This window comes from Branchiostoma lanceolatum, chromosome 9 (assembly GCF_035083965.1).
Source record: "Branchiostoma lanceolatum isolate klBraLanc5 chromosome 9, klBraLanc5.hap2, whole genome shotgun sequence".
NCBI lineage: Eukaryota > Metazoa > Chordata > Leptocardii > Amphioxiformes > Branchiostomatidae > Branchiostoma > Branchiostoma lanceolatum.
The window spans coordinates 11552083-11568720 of record NC_089730.1 but is presented as its reverse complement, the minus strand read 5'-3'; the positions used below and the strand labels follow the sequence as shown (position 1 = coordinate 11568720).

Below are 16638 nucleotides of genomic sequence, written 5' to 3'. Positions count from 1 at the left end.
CAAGCCGGGCTGCTACATCTGCTTGGAGATCATTAACTCAAGCGCCTTCCACAGTGTTTAGCTACGCGAATGTGTTAAATTGTTAATACATCATCTTGATTTGCGTGGTAGGATACAATATCCACTCTAGGTATGAATTAAAAGAATCCTTTGCTTTAAAAGTTAGGGGATAAATAAGGGGCTAAAACTCCCTTTACCTCAGCTGGTTAATGATCAACTATCTGTAGAACAATGACCTCACACATTCAGCAACTTCCGTTCACAACAACATCATATGACAAGATGGCTGCCCGTGTTCTGTTGTATGCTCTGTTAGTCGTTCCTCTTTCCTTCGCTTGCTCTTCTGCAACACCAAAGCCTGATGATACCCCTTACAAGGTTCGATACTTCGAACAGTACGTAGACAACTTCAACTTCGCAAGCTATGGACAGCAGACGTACATGCAGAAGGTTCTTATTTCCGGTAAGTCAGAAACTATTTCAATACATAAAAATATCTTATTATTAATTATAGGTTATGCAATACAGAATGAATATCTTGCTCTTTCGTGCACAGCAAAAGTGGTTGAAGCTTTACCTTTTGAATTGCTAATCAAATAAGGTTTATGGGAGGGACACTCTCAGTTTAAAGAATGAGGGTCCACTCTGATTTTGCCTTGCATTTATAGACTGTAAAAAAGCAATCATGATCACCGGTGCACCATTCAGCGGGCATGTTCTACCTTACGAGAACAAAAACTACTGACTTTCTAATTTCCGTACTGATAGTCTGTGTAGCCTGAAGACATGTTATAGCACATGCCATGTTTTAGATTCCTATTGGGAAAAGAGCAAAGGTCCAATATTCTTCTACACCGGAAATGAGGGCCCCATCACGGCATTCTGGGAAGCCAGCGGATTCGTCAAGGAACTGGCCGCGAAATTCAAGGCTCTGCTGGTTTTCGCGGAACATGTAAATATGATTTCATTGCAACATTCTCATTACACGTAAAGGGTTATTCTACTGTAGATATAAAGCAGTGCACTGGCCTTGCATATTCATTTTCTTTTCTATATTTTCTGTGTATGTACATGTGGTGTGTTATCAGGCCTCGAAATTAACTTTTTCCCCTACTGTCCCAACATTGTCCCAAAAGTGGATTTCAACTGTCCCGAAAGTGTCCTGAAGTGTCCCAACCAGGACCAAAGATATGAACTTAGTGTCGGGTCTGCATTCAGTTCCAGAGGTTCATGTTCAGGTTTGGACCTATACTCAAGTCAGGACCTGAGCCCAAGCCAATCTGTGTTAGAATGTTTTTTTTTAGTTATATACAAAATTGTGTATTGTAAAATAGAAAATTGCATGAAATTTGAAAAATATAATACATACAAAGGTATATACACTCAGTAGTAAACACAAGTTTCAACAAAGTTAACAACCAGAAATATTGTTAACAACCTGAAATAATGTATTTTAATAGGTTATAAAAGAAAAAGCATAATTCTGCAGAGTTTAAAGACTTCATTGATACGGTGGCTCTTGGGGAGGTAGAATAAATCCGAAAATGTTTGATTTCTAATCTTGCAGGGCAAACCTTAATCAAGGAAATGAGGTGTGACCATCCCTCTGCTGACCCCCTGTCAGGGGAGCAGACATGTGCCACAGCCTAGCTGGGACAGGCTTTCCTTTCACTATGCTGAGTGATAAATGATGATTGATTTTGAGAAGACTTAGTCTAGTACCACACCAAAAACAGTGGGTGGGACCAGTATACAGTTTCACAAGGGAGGAGCACAGTGGCACTCAGGAGCCCTGATTGTCCCAAATATGTCCCGAATTGATTATTGAGTTGTCCCAGGTCAAATTTTGGTGGCCCCGGGACATAGGGACATGGTTAACTTCGAGCCCTGGTTATAATAAAAGAATGGAAGGGTAATAGACTAAAGGGGTCACAAACAATAAAAGACGTGTACAACTCGCCCGATCTCCTGTTTCTAGGTATAGATACATACACCCCTATATCAAGATGCTCCCTGCATGCTGTCTAAAAACGTACCTCCTCCAATCAAATAGCGCTATTATGGAGAGTCTCTGCCATTTGGTGGTAGTTCCTTCACCAAGGAAAACATCGGCCTGTTGAGTGTGGAGCAGGCCATGGCGGACTACGCCCGGCTCATGACAGGTCTGCTCACCCACCTGGACTGCAAGTCCCCGGATGTGTGTCCTATCATCGCTTTCGGTGGCAGGTAAGATGGATCTGATAATTTAAAACTTCGATAGTTTTGGATTCAGTTGCAATGAATTGTCACGCTTGTATGCTTTTTAGAATATTTTGTACATAGAATTAATGGTCTCGTATATTCCTACGCGTAGTTATGGAGGGATGTTGAGCGCCTACATGAGGTTTAAGTATCCCAACTTGGTGACCGGAGCCCTGGCGGCCAGCGCACCCATCTACCTTGTAGCTGGTCTTACAGAAGGGCATCAGTTCTTCCAGGATGTCACCGAGGTATCCAGACTCGAACTTTTAAAAATGCGCTTAGAAACATGGCATTGTATGCATTATCATATATATTTTTGTACAAATAGTACATTTTCAAACTTAACTTAACTATTGTGTACAAGTCGCCCGAACTTTATATGTTGTTGCTTTTTTATATACAGTTTGTGTTCTTAAGCATACTCGTCTTGTACGTCTCTCCACTGCAGGACTTTAGAAAGAGTGACGCCCGCTGTCCACTGAAGGTCCGGTCTGCTTTTGTGGAGATGGAACGATTAGCTGCTGAGGGTCAGCAAGGTAGGAAAAAATGCCCTCACAAGCCATCCCTGTTTTGTGTCTATATCCTGTTATGACATACGTATAATCCGTTAAAGAAGATATTAAGTGCGCATGATCAGTATTAGTTTTTGTACTAAGTTGAGATAGTGAGTGCTTGACTAAATACACACTTGTGTGGCAATTAAGAAGATCTAGACATACAATATATTTTTTCAACAATAGTAGAAGTGAAGTGTGCTCCTTTACATTTATACCTAAGCTATTTCTGGCTACCCCCCCCCCCCTCTCACTGGACCACTCGGCGGCAGATCGAATTGACAAAACACTCAACGAATTTCATCGACAAAAAAAGAATCTTGATAAGCTTTGTGTGTGCCCCCTTGTGTAACACTTCAACAAATAGCACAGTTATCACGGATGCTAATTGTATGAAGGTGAACGCATGTTCTGTTAGGCTAACCGCCTTATAGCTAGTAAATTTCTTCCCCCTAAAGCTTAATGTTTGTGTTATTGTGTGGAACAGGTCTGAAGGAGATCTCGGACCGGTTTCAGCTGTGTTCCCCGCTGAAAAACATGACGGACCTGTCCCACCTGTACGGCTGGGTGCGGAACTCCTTCACTACTCTGGCCATGCTGGACTACCCGTACCGCACAGCGTTCGAGGCCAAGCTACCGGCCAACCCTGTCAACGTAAGGCTTCCGACATTGGCTAGTGTCTTCAAGTTTTCAAAATGTTTTAGTTTTATGAAGAAACTATAAATGTAGATGAAATAACTGTTTGCTATCGGAATACATTGCGTTTTTTTTAAACCAAACAAATGGTTCGAAATGATACCAGTATTTTTTACGGAACTTCTTTTCCCTGCCTATCAGGTGGCCTGTGGTTTGATTTTGAACAGTAGTGACCTACTGAAGGGGATGTCCCTGGCAGCAGGTAGGATTAATAAGGGAAAATAAAACACTTAGTTAGATTTATGACACGTATAGTAGAGTTTTATTTCATTTCATTTAATCTGCTTGATTCGAGCTTTTTAGCAGTATAAAGAAGATAGTGTCATACACAGAGCAAACCGTTGAGTAAGTAACAGTACTTTTTAATTTCAACACATCAAGATTTTATGTCACCATATCAGAACATTAAGCTCAAGTTGATAACTTTCTACACTTGATAGCCCAAACAAAAGTGTGACGTTGTGTCTATGCCTTTTCTCTAATTCCACATTAACACTGTAGGACTGGCCTATAACGGAACAGACGGAACACTACAGTGTTTCGACATCTTTAACGAGTTCGTGGCGTGTGCAGACCCGACAGGGTGTGGTCTGGGGGATGACTCAACTGCATGGGACTATCAGGTGTGTGGATACAGCTTTAAACACCATCACATACGTACATCGTTTACAATTTATAGACTCTAACCGTTAATAAATGGCTAGTGGATTTTGTTGTGTTAAATGGGGCCTACCAGTATCCAACTTTTCCAAGCTAAGCGTTAACATACATTCCTGTGCTTCATTACTCTGATACATCAATAATGTATAGACAGACATTAGGTAATAGTATAGCTCAAGCAGACCGTTTAGACATGTGAAAAACTAGAGGCTTTTCTTCCACCCTTACCGTCGGTCTACGGTAGTTTCTAGATCTAGAGAGACGGAGATAAGAGGCTAGATATAGATCTTAATGGGAAAAGCGTAACTAGTAGGCTATGTTTTCCTCAGGCATGCACGGAAGTGAGTCTACTGGAGAGCACCAACAACGTGACAGACATGTTCCCACCGGACAACTACACAGCGGAGGTCCGGGAGGAGTACTGCCAGGCAAAGTACGGCGTCACACCCAGGCCGGGATGGATGGGCGTGCAGTTATGGGGCAAAAGTAATCCACTTACATTTTGCTACTGACGCTCTATTTGTATCTGTATGGACGACACAGTGTCTGACATTGATACGACCCTTGGGCTCCTATGGGGTTTTAAACACCCTCACAAAAAGACTCCTATCGCGATGTCTTAACCCCATTAAGGGCCTTCTATGCCAGATCGAATGTGGCGTCGACTGGCCGGGTATCCTAGGCTAGCGGACACGAGATCGAATGGTCAAGGGTTTGATTCTTAGCTAGACATTGTGTTCTCGGGAAAAAAGGCACTAAATGAATGTAGGAATGGGTACCTGACTTCAGTTGGGGAGGTAAAAGGCGGTGGAAGAGTGGGATGGCCTCCGTCTCCCAATACCGTGCCCTAGACACACTGGGTAACAACGGCTGGCTGCTCCTATGGCAAAAGGCCACGGGGCTACCTTTACCTTTACCTTTTATGCCGGATCAGATTTCGAAACCACATATCCAACGGTTGATTTTACATGTATTATTCTATGCATTAATCACAGTGATTTAATAAGTTGACATATTTTGTTTACAGATATTTTGTCATCGAGCAACATCATCTTTTCCAACGGTGACCTTGACCCCTGGCGGAGGGGCGGAGTTCTGACTAACCTGTCATCTTCCCTTGTTGCCATAACAATAGAAGGAGGAGCCCATCACCTGGATCTCAGGTGAGACAATATCTCTTTGTTGTGAATATAGTGCTTCATGCTTATGTGTTTCGTGGTTACTTATGGCATGTTCAAGGTTATGATTGTGTATGTGTAACAAAGCCCAAACAAAACAGTTTCAACGTGACTGCGTAAGTCTTGAAAATATCATACCAGTACTACTCAAGGCAAGCTGTTGGCAGAGTTTGATCCCTCAATTTTCATAATTTTCATACATACTTCAAACAGAAACGGCAGGTTCCGAATCCGATGTACAGGGAGAAACGCGCGCACACCAGGCATAAATAGTAAGCTGTCCTTGGTGCTGATTAGCTTTCGACTGCGTAACAACTTTTCCCATAACTGACGCAAATGCACAATACTGACCGTTTTGATTTTCCTGTTGTTCTTAGGGCTACAAACCCTGCAGATCCACCATCGGTGACCAGGGCGAGGCAACAAGAAGAAGCTCTGATTGGCCAGTGGATCAGCCAGGCCACCAATCGGGTTTGGGAAGTGCCTTCGAATTAAAGGCGAGTTCGTGACGAGGCATGTGGACCCTACCATAATGAGTGTTACTGGAGGGGGTAGTATATTTGATGGTTGTGATGTAATGCATGATAGTGAGGAATGGAACAGTAATAGAAAATAATGTCAACGTTAGTGGGTACTGAATGTTACAACACAAGGCTTCCCCACAGGGATTCATAGACCTTAATTGAATATCTGAAGGTATTATTTGAAAGTTTGATGATAGCTTACACTATAATATTGGTCACTATCGTAAGATAAACACAAACCCTTAAATAACAACACCCTAATCTGTATTAATCATAATCTGTACATTGATCCAATAATTTCTGCGTGGAGCTTGAATTTCTTCTTTTTCCTGTTACCCTTAACATAATAAAACGTAGTATTTTCAAGCATATTGATAATCTGTAGAAGAAGATGATACTATAAACCATCTCTATCTTGTATTTTGTTCTCTGCGCTCTCAGCATATGTAGATAGTGTGAATCTGGTTTGCTGCCAACGGTCTGCCATAGGCGCAGAACTCGTCCCTGTTAAGACAGGAGTTAAAAACGTTTTAAAACATTTTTCAAAATAGTTAGTGTATACAAAGGTGGATTGTTTGACATATGAACGGAGAAATGTCTCCTCGGCGTGTGTCATCGGAAACATTTGAGACAATCAAGTAATCTTGCGCTCTTGAGTTTTTGAGTCACATTCATTAGTAATATTATTGGGTGCCTACAGTCTCTGCTTACCCATTTATGTTAACAATTTAAAATGCGAATTTATTTTTCTGGCGCTCTGGTATCCAAGAGAATCAACTATAAAACAGCAATGTACGATTGATCAATACAATTCCATACCTGTCGACTGACTGGGCCCCAGCTGTGTCAACCAGGACTCTGTCCACCTGTAACGTCGCTGTAGTGCGCATGCCCCACCAGGAGGAGGGTACGTACCACATCCTGTCATTCTCCCACCGCAGGTCCACACTGTGCAGGAACCCCGGGTCCTGGGGCGTACCCACCACCCGCGCGTACCTACCCCCCGGGGACAGGGGCTCAGATCTGCTGTGAAAAAGATGACAACTCAAAATTGTCTCGTCGAAGATATCGTTTACATAAAATGCAGTATTTCTTAATATATGGCACCGGAATTCACTTCTCGACCTGATCGACTTACATGTATGTTTGCTATATACATGTAAATAGTCAACGACACTTAAAAAGAAACTACCCGTAAAGGTACAATCAAAGGAATATAACCATTTCTAGTATTAAATGGCACAATATCAACTCACTCTTGTATTGGAAAATGTAGCTGTACTTAAACACCATTTCGTCACTGATAGTATCATGTAAAAGAGGGAATCGGAAAGTCTATGATACCTTATTAGTTTTAACTCCGGAGAAACACCTCGGCTGCCCCGTAGTCTGATGCTGAGGTTATTAATGAATCTTCTTCTTATTCCGTTGTTTGACAGGATTATTTCAACTCTGTACTCGTGCCCGTCTGGGGAAATGGAACACATTGTATCATCACTATCCAAAAATATGTGTTTATACATTTCAAAAGCATCGGTGAAATAGTACAGATTTTCAATGATCTCTTTTTGAGAAAAATACAACATACTTCAAGCAAGGAGGTTTTATATAAAACCTCCTTGCTTCAAGCAAAATGAAACTCGACTCACGACAGTACGGTGACTGGCCTTCCGTCGTGAGGTACAACTTGACCAGCTCAGTTCCGCTAGGGGGCGTTTTCTCGACGGCGTCGTACCCCATCTTGTAGCAGCCCGTGGTGCCGCACGTCAGACAGTCGCCGCGCTGGAACTCTTCCCTCCCGGCGCACGGGTAGCTGCGCCACGGGCAGGTCGAGCGGATGGACTCCACGAACAGACGGTGCGCACGCTTATGGTTACAGGTCACAAAGTCTTTCCCACCTGTGAGATGTAGAGATTTGATATAGAGACGGTGTAGCCACATCCCTATTTGGTATTCATGTAAATAAATATGTAAAATCAGTTCTCTCACAATTGAATGAGACAACTTTTTTAGCCAAGACAGGAGGGCTTCAAACGTCTATTTGGCTTTCTGTGACTCTTCAATATGTCTAAATATTGTAATGCAAGATAAGTAAGATCTTTATAAAACTACTGCTTGTTCTTGACATTGTGGATGATCCCAACTAAAACACTGCGTTTAAACAACTGAACATGGCAATGCTTTGAGAGTTCAAGTACAAGTATTACCGGCGTTAGTACTAAGAAATGTTGTTACAATTCCTCACCGTGGAACAATCCATGGTCCCAGATAGAGTTCAGGAGGTTGTCGCTACACCCGGGCTGGTCTCTTCCACCGTTCGGGTAGAAATCCAAATGGCCGACGGGCTGGGACATCCCGAAGCCTGGAACGATATTTGAATAAGCTTTGAACAAACACTAGCATATTGCCCCAATTTTACCGACATTTCAGTGATAGCGACAGCTATATTGTAATAACGGTAGATAATCAAAAATAAGTTAGGACTTTTAGTAAGGAATGTTCTATTGAACAGACATTTCCACACTCTAGATATTACAAGTCCAGGTATCCCAAACATAGACTACGGCATTTAATCTGTAATGCTGTATTACTAAAAGATACTTTCAATAGAATGTATCTTGACTGCAGTGTTTGGCAGCATGCCACAAGAGGACGTACGTACCCAGGTCCATCTGCCCTTCCCCGTCCGTGTGGATGGCGTCCACAAACATGGCGTCGCTCGGGTCCAGGCGGACGTGGGGCGGTGTTCCCTGGAAGCCTGGCTCCGCTGGGTCCAGAGCTGGAATAGTTAGAGATATATCTACTTTAAACAATTTTCTTAAATATGTTCAACTGTAAAATGATGCTTTGAAACACGAAAAAACTCTCTTACGCATACATTTGAGCAAGATATTAGAAAACCCCACTTTCTATAATCTTATGTTGTATATTTGGAGGGTTGAAGCTGGAGTAGGAAAACTTGTGTACAAAAAGAAATTTGACGATGTAAATCTGACCTGTGATTCTCCCGATCTTGGAGCCAGTAGTTGCCAGTCTCTGCCCGGCATATCCCGCAATATGAGCACCCAAACTGTGACCAACGATGTGAATAGAACGGCCACTCACGTCAACCTCTTCCTTCAATGAAAAAACACAGAAAAAAGTCTAAAATACACGAAATTTAAAGTCTCGAGACTTACACAAGTACATAAACAGGAACCTCGATCGTTTTGTGAGATTACCTACAATTTTGATTTACGAAAGTGAAAGTCTTACTTTAAGAAAAGATATAAATCTTGCCAGCTCCGCCCCGACCACACGGGCGTTCGCGGCGACTTGTGAGTAGTCCAGCTCCATGGCACCTCCACCCCAGTCCACTATGACGACATTTACGTCATCACGAGCCAAGATGGCGTCCGTGGTCATGACCAACCATTCCTCTGTTCTGTCGTCCATGTAGCCGTGTACCAGGAATTTTGTGTCCTTTGAACTAAAGAGGGAAAACAAAGAAAGTCTTTAAGAAAATGAAGTTCCCAGATGCGGCTTTTTTCTCCCCCTAAAATGTAGCTTGACAACTGTACACGTCTGATAAGATGATTTTAGCCTGAACTCAATCAAGCTCCTGTAACGGCTTGCCGCCCTGTAACGCATAGCCGCGGGGAGGGGACAGAAATCCCCGGACAGCTGGAGTTTGCGTTATACAGACTAAGATGATTTGGATGAATTTAAAAATGTTTCTATCCAAAACTAATCTTAAACCTGTATCTTGATACCTGGACATATACCTACATATGTACACGGAAAACGACACACAACTGTCAGGAAAATATGTATCTATGCAAAAGTAACCCGTGTATACGTATATATAAGTGTGTACGCACAATCTTGTACCTGTTAAAGTGTGAATGCAAGAGTCCCGTTGGAGCGTTATGTCTGAGGAACTGCTCGCCATACAGACTGTTTCTTGTGAAGAGAAGGAAATGTGTGTTGATGGTGACTGGTTCCGCCGGAAGTCTGTCCACGAAACCCCCTCCAGTTGAGAAACAGTCCAGCTCAGGGTAACAAACTGTCTCACCTGAGGATAAAAGGGGCTATCAGAAACTTGGGAGAAGTATCCAAGAAAAGCATAGTGGTTATGAATACAACATCACATCAAGCGACCGACAGAAAATCAGTAAAACAACATTGTTGTGGAAGATGTGTTTTGGAATCAATTTAAAGTATCTAGCGTAATCTTAACATTCTTCTTTTAATCTGTTATATTCTGCAACTTCACGCTATGTCGGTAGGGTACGCAAGATATTTATCTAACAAGTTTGACACTGATTCTATAGGTCCATGACCTCACCTTAACGAGACACAACCTGCCATCTATTACCTGGAGCTAAGGTTATCAACAGCAAATTGAAATCTCGGCAGAGTTCTCACGCGAGAATCCCATGAAGGCTGAAGCTGTTACTTTAGACGCCAAAAGTGTGCGCACTTCGCGGCTTTGGTTCACTTCACTCCGAACGGCACCGCTCACATCCTACGTGACTCCGTTAGGCAACAACGCAAAACAGACTCCGTGTTTTCACTCGATCTGAATTAAGAACTGAATGGATGCTATTCTTATCCCTGGGTCTTTTTATTTCAAGTCACTGGGTGAACTCTGTGACATATGTTGATGAATACGTTGGCCCGTAATACGTATCTGTACACTTAGTAGATTATTGTGTTGATAACATCGAGGGATTGAGTGGTGTTACCTGCACCGAAAAGTTAGTTCCTCTTAAAAGGTTGTGAAACAAATACAGCGAGTGCTCATGCTCCTTACCCCTATATCTGAACAGAAATCAGGTAACAAGAGAAACCCAAACTTAGGCCTGTGCTAAAGTTTAAAAAAACACACAGCATGCATGCTTATGTAACGTAACACAGTTTTATGACATGCAGCGTGATTGCTTTACGATGGAAAAGTGGCTTGACCTACTATAACTTTAACGTCTCCGCGTACGCTTCCTTTATCACCTTGACCCAGAGCGGACACCTACTTTAAACGTCTGTTTGTATCTTGTTAAGAGTGCTTTATGTCCACTGAGGTTTAAATGTCAGAACATTAGTTTCTCACATCAGGACAACACAAAACAGAAGTCTAAATACCTACATAAACAACAGGCGCAAAGTGTAGTCTTAACCCTAGAATAAGATCCTTACCTCTTGCCTGTGCGCTGAACAGAACCGTCAGAGCACACCAGGTGAAAACAGCGACGTGTGACATCTTGTCTGTTCTAACCGACCGGCTCCGACGTCACCCGAGCAGCCGTGAGAAAACCCGATGACATGTTGTTGCAAAAAGAGCCATGTTGACTCTTTCCTCAAGGATCTCTTGAGCTGTTTTGGAAAGCCAGGCTGTACCATTAAGCATAACCTGCAGGTGGTGTCCTCGGAGCGATTTCCAGTTTGCTGTGTCTGTTTTCTGTAAATCGTGCGGGTTTGAAACTTTACGAGCGCGCGATGCGAAAAATGGGAGGGGTGTAGAGACGTCTTGCTTTCCTGTGAGCGGTGGAATTCTGAATTAACCGTATTGGTCTTGCGACCACAAAGGGGTAAAAGGTCAGAAAACATAACGAATCGCTACTAATTTAGATTAGATAACGTTGCTAAATTATCTTGGTGCACCTTAAAGTACATAGTTTTGTTCCCAAACACTCCAAAACTTGCACATCTGCACTATGTACAAATGTAATTAGATAAGGCAAGACTCCACATCAATATCTTATTCTAACTATAACGTATAGCGATTTCTGTTTCATGTACGAGTTTTCGATTAAAGCGCAATCATTTCGTTTGAATCTAAGAAAAACGAATACAGATACAGTCTCAAAAATGTTAGTTTAATTGCCTGTTATCTGTACACATCGAACACTTATAACAATATACAATGTTTTCAACAAAGACGAAAGTTTTGACAATCGCATAATGATGACAAGTTGATTTATTGTATTGTGTTAAAATACATGGTAAAGGAAGAGGAGCGGGAGTTATCGATGGCCCACATTTGCTGTCATAACCTTTGATCCCACCTCCTCATAAAGGACTAGGCATGCGTTCCATGCACAAGAGGTCCAACAGGGGGCGCTTTTGCAATAGCTTCTGACATAAACATTATAATAAAGAGCTTTGCAGTTCCCAAACATGCTCCTATGTGCTACAAACGTATGGCCTTACACCACGTCTTCAAATCAGTGTAGACATGTTGGTGTAAATGATACATCACGCAAAAAGGTAACTGTAAACAACACTAGACTGTCATTACATGAAAAGTACCAAAATTCTTCACATACCAAGGACATTTTATTATGTCCTTGCACATACTACAGAGGTTCTGGGCAAACACAGAGAAATGTTGTTAGTTTCACAGAACATACGATTTAGATAAGAAAAAAGGTAACAAACATGCTGAATCCTTCTTGACACTATCACCACTCATACTAGGGCCGTGTACCTGTAAAATTCTTTCGGTACAGGTCTGGACCCGAACATCAAGTGTCAGGGATGCCAATCATGCACCTGAGAATTAAGAAAACTTGTAAATACTTTATTTTTCGATTAGAATTTGTAAATCCTTATATAAAGGTGACAATTGACCACTAAAACAGCGACCAGACTTATTTTAGGTCCTGGTCCGGACTTGTACCTAAATTTCTGTACCTGTACCTGTACCTGAAAATTGTTGAGGTACACAGGCCTAACCTATACAGAATGTACATTGCATTCATGTGTTTTCACCACTAGTAGATGGGACCTGATCTTGGCCACTGAGATTTTGGTTGGGATCCCCTGGGTTGACTTCAAATGAAAAGTCTCCAATGTGGGCTTTTATGATATGTTCTTTCAATGTTTCTTCACTGTTGAACTTGTCATGACACTGAATACAGGAGAATGGTTTCTCTCTGTTGTGAGACAGCATGTGGCGTACAAGACTAGACCGCTGGTTGAACTTCATAGAACACACTGAACACTGGTGTGGCCTTTCTTTGTTGTGCACGGCACGGTGCCGGAACAGTGTCGCCCGCTGGGAGAACTTGGCACTGCAGACGTTGCACTTGAAGGGCTTCTCGCCGGTGTGGATGATCATGTGGTTCTTCAGGTATGAAATCCGCCGAAACCGCGTGGAACAGATGCTGCACTGGTAAGGCTGCTGTCCTGTGTGAGTCGACAGATGGCGCTTCAAACTGGACAAGTTTTTGAATGACATCGGACACACTGTACAGCTGAAGCGTTCTTGTGAGCCGTTGTTATCCATGAATGTGAAATTGCCAGTTTGGTTTGTGCTAGCTAGAGCTGTGTTATCACCCACATGCCACTCCATGGCATTCTGGTATCGTATGGTGCTGTCCTGACTTGGTAACAGGTACGTGCTGGGTGACGATGTCATGAGAGGACTGTGCTGCAGTTGCGGGTAACTGTCTACGGCTTGCATGTCTTGTGCAACGGCCACGTAACTATCATCCCTTTGGTCGTCGTCCACATTCCAGACTGTTACAGGTTGAGGTGGATCTTTCGGCTCCTCCTTCACTATAACGTCAGGGGTGTCGGAACTTTCTTGGGTTGTCGTTACCTCTTCCTGACCGTGCATTGTTGGGGAGAACACGACGTCACTACCGCCAAGGTCTTCAGACGAACTTGACCTATCCCTGACCAGAGACTGATTACCACTTCTATGGCCCCTTTCTCGACTTGACTGTTTCCCCTGCAGTTCTTTTAGGAAATTCTGACAGTTTTGAGCCGTTTCGTCGATGTGAAAGTACCCGGCAGCGTACGACACATAATAAATATTATCCTCTGTTAACGTTAACTTGGATGTGTACATCATTTCAATGAGAGGTTCTACCCCTGCCCTTGTGAGGGTTGAGAGTTCAACAATAGCTCTGGTGCCTGCGTTAGGCAGTGAGGCAAAGTATGGAGAAAAGGTTGCGAAGACACACCGGTGCACGTGGAACTCTGCATCTGGGAGTTTCAACGTGATGTCACAGAATTGTCCTGACCTCCTCTGTGCGTCGAGGTGATGTTGTAGTTTGGAGGAGAGGGTTGGGTAGTTGTATGTGTGCTTTAGTCTAGATGCCATCGCGTTGGCTCTGAGGGAAGGCTGAAGTTGGCAAGAATACTTGTCTGTTATTCCTAATCTTATTACATTAATATTACTTCATGTTTTGCTATGGCATACTACATGTTATGCTGCATTACCCTACACCGTGTATGAACATTTTTCGACGATATATATAACGTTACAATGTCATCATTGGAGAGTTATCAGGATTTCATTTTGTTCAATTATGTACTCACATTATTTTTAGGTTGCAGTGCGTTATGCATGTATTCCATTTTTCCTACACTGTAAACACCATTGAGTTGTAAACACCGTTGGAAATTCTTTCCCTGAATAGGGGATAGATCAATCATGCTATCGTTTTCTATGGATTTCTTCTGTTTTGTGCTGTGTTGTTTTCAGAGAGACGGAAGTGGGGAGGGGGGCAAATCTTAGCAAGACGTCAAAACCGTCGCTATGTCAATACGTTTCAACTTAAAGGGTTAGTACATGATTAGATGTACTTGTAAATATCTAACGTTAAAATACTTACCGAGCACCTATACGTTTCCCCACTTTGTCACAATAAGCTGAAATACTGAAATGAATTCAGCCCCTAGCAGCGACGAGTCTTTGCTCTGGCGAGTAACCTTTGACCTTAGGACGATATGAACCTTTGACCTAGGCATCCTGATAACACACAAAGGTATATAGCTAAAATCGTACCTGCTACAATGGTCCCGCAATAAAGTTCTTTATCTTTTTTGTGTGTGTTAAAAGCCTTTACGTTACAGATAGTCTCTAGAATAGACGCCTTCAGGGAGTAGAATTCTTCCAGGCGTCTTCTACTGACTATGTCCCATAAAAGTGTGCAAGTGTAACGGCACATTTGATTAGATGTAACGTTAACGTTAACGCTAGAATTTAAAATTTCAAGTTCACGTGGTTTTTATTTCGCGGTAGGGAGAAAATGGAGTGTTCACTGTGGTTTTTAGCTCGCGTTTGAAACAATAGCAGCGCTACAGTCACTCATCATCGGGTGGGCAAAAAGAGTTCACCGCGAAAATCGCGAACATAAAACCACCACGAACATTTCTGCATCTAACGTTACAGTATAAATACGGTAATGATTTGTTTGTAGTTTGTACATTGTATGTCTTATGTCTGTATGTTCAATGTCCAGGAATATTGGCTGCTTACAAATCTTGTATGTTAGCTAAAGTATCTAATAAATCATCAGAGTATCCAAGAAGGATAACCTTTTAATTTTTGATTCACCATGATATGTCTATTTACTTCATACGTATGACTTGATGATGTAATTTGTATCTCTGTTATATTTTATCTGACCCAAGAATCTCTTCCCTCATGACATCAGAGAATGACTTTTTTGCATGACTTCAGAGAAAAGCGGCCTGCATGCCGATTTCAGCTTCTTATGAATAAACAAAGGTTAAAAAACTTTCTACTTTCAAAATAAGATCTATTTACTGAAGAACAGATCAGTCTAATAATAGCACATGCTTTACATCATTATTTCATTAGTTGTCAAAGGAGCGGCATTCAAAAGCACTAATTAACATAATGCTACGGTCTGCTTAAAACAACTGGCGGGTGTCAGAAAGTACCAAACATTAACCTTACAAATAACCGTAATTTCATATAATTTTCCACAGAATGGCATCGAACAGTGCAGCCTAATGATAGACCCTTTGTGTCGGCCGACGTTTCGCTAAACGGTGGGTAATTCACTGGACTGCGGCACGTTGGTGGCCCCGCTGCATCCCACCCTTGACTGGGAATATCATGTAAAACGTTGAAAAGTATGACTAAAAAGACAACAAAACACACAGAGTAAAAATATTATTTTTTTATCAAATCGCTCGGCCGCAGCGAGGTCGCCAACGTGCCGCAATTTCACTCCGTGAGATACCCGCCTCACTCCTCAGCTACCTTCCTCGGGCCTTGAGTGGACTGTTTCCGCTTGCCGCAGGGCGGTGTTGTGGCAAGGATGCAGCGAGTCCTCAAAGTGGCTCTATATCAGTGACATTGGGTTTTCTACCTTCAAAATGCTAACTTCTTACAGCGAATAGAATATAATTACCCAATCGGTCGCAGCTTGCGTTGTGCTCACATCAGTTATATATAGTACAACCAAGGACATTACGTATATAGACCAAGGAGGTTAGATATAGCCTCCTTGAACAGACAGAATCACTGGGAGAAGAATTTGATTGTCAATTTTCCGATGATAATTTTCTATAAGTACTCTTCAAACATACGTCAGTTATTGTAATTTTGACAGAAAGAGTATGCCTGTGTTTGCACACGCTTATTCAATAATGAACGTGGGGCATACAGTAAACGTTTGAAGTGGAACGACCTTTCCGACAGTTGAATGTCTGATGGCTAGCTTGTGTGTGGGCGTAACGTATAGCAGATAAAGCCGACCTGGAGGCTTCAGGCGAACGTAAGAAGCACAAATTTAAATGCCGATATGACCTTTGAGCTTTTATTGGTTTGAGCCATTGGCTACACGAAAAAGGAACAAACATGAGATAAATGACGTTATACGGAAACCTTGTGCTTGTGCTATGTATCAATATCAAAAGACCTAAAGATCAGCCTTCAATGGTGAAAGAAGAAGGAGGGTTGAGTTTGATAACTTAAAACGGCGGTACGGGCGATAAGTATTTTTGTTCTGTGAAGTGTTATAGCTCATATCTTCAATACAT

General features: G+C 42.3%; 3 protein-coding genes across 3 annotated transcripts; 1 reads left to right on the top strand and 2 right to left on the bottom strand.

The window, feature by feature from the left end:
* The first annotated feature begins 254 nt into the window (after positions 1–254).
* On the top strand, positions 255–6262 carry LOC136441854 (dipeptidyl peptidase 2-like). The gene is made up of 11 exons (XM_066438389.1): positions 255–463; positions 813–952; positions 2054–2226; positions 2354–2489; positions 2690–2777; positions 3283–3449; positions 3633–3693; positions 3993–4114; positions 4481–4637; positions 5179–5314; positions 5707–6262. Exons 1-11 carry the CDS (start codon positions 283–285, stop codon positions 5822–5824), a joined length of 1479 nt encoding a protein of 492 aa, XP_066294486.1. The 5' UTR covers positions 255–282; the 3' UTR covers positions 5825–6262.
* A 269-nt stretch (positions 6263–6531) lies between these two features.
* LOC136442601 (pancreatic triacylglycerol lipase-like) lies at positions 6532–11092 on the bottom strand. Its single transcript, XM_066439546.1, has 9 exons — positions 11029–11092; positions 9724–9907; positions 9109–9322; positions 8850–8970; positions 8516–8632; positions 8089–8215; positions 7503–7837; positions 7198–7321; positions 6532–6879 (listed from the first exon to the last, which is right to left on the bottom strand). Exons 1-9 carry the CDS (start codon positions 11090–11092, stop codon positions 6627–6629), a joined length of 1539 nt encoding a protein of 512 aa, XP_066295643.1. The 3' UTR covers positions 6532–6626.
* A 602-nt stretch (positions 11093–11694) lies between these two features.
* LOC136441843 (myoneurin-like) lies at positions 11695–14586 on the bottom strand. Its single transcript, XM_066438363.1, has 2 exons — positions 14457–14586; positions 11695–13963 (listed from the first exon to the last, which is right to left on the bottom strand). Exon 2 carries the CDS (start codon positions 13940–13942, stop codon positions 12590–12592), a length of 1353 nt encoding a protein of 450 aa, XP_066294460.1. The 5' UTR covers positions 13943–13963; positions 14457–14586; the 3' UTR covers positions 11695–12589.
* Between the last annotated feature and the right edge of the window lie 2052 nt (positions 14587–16638).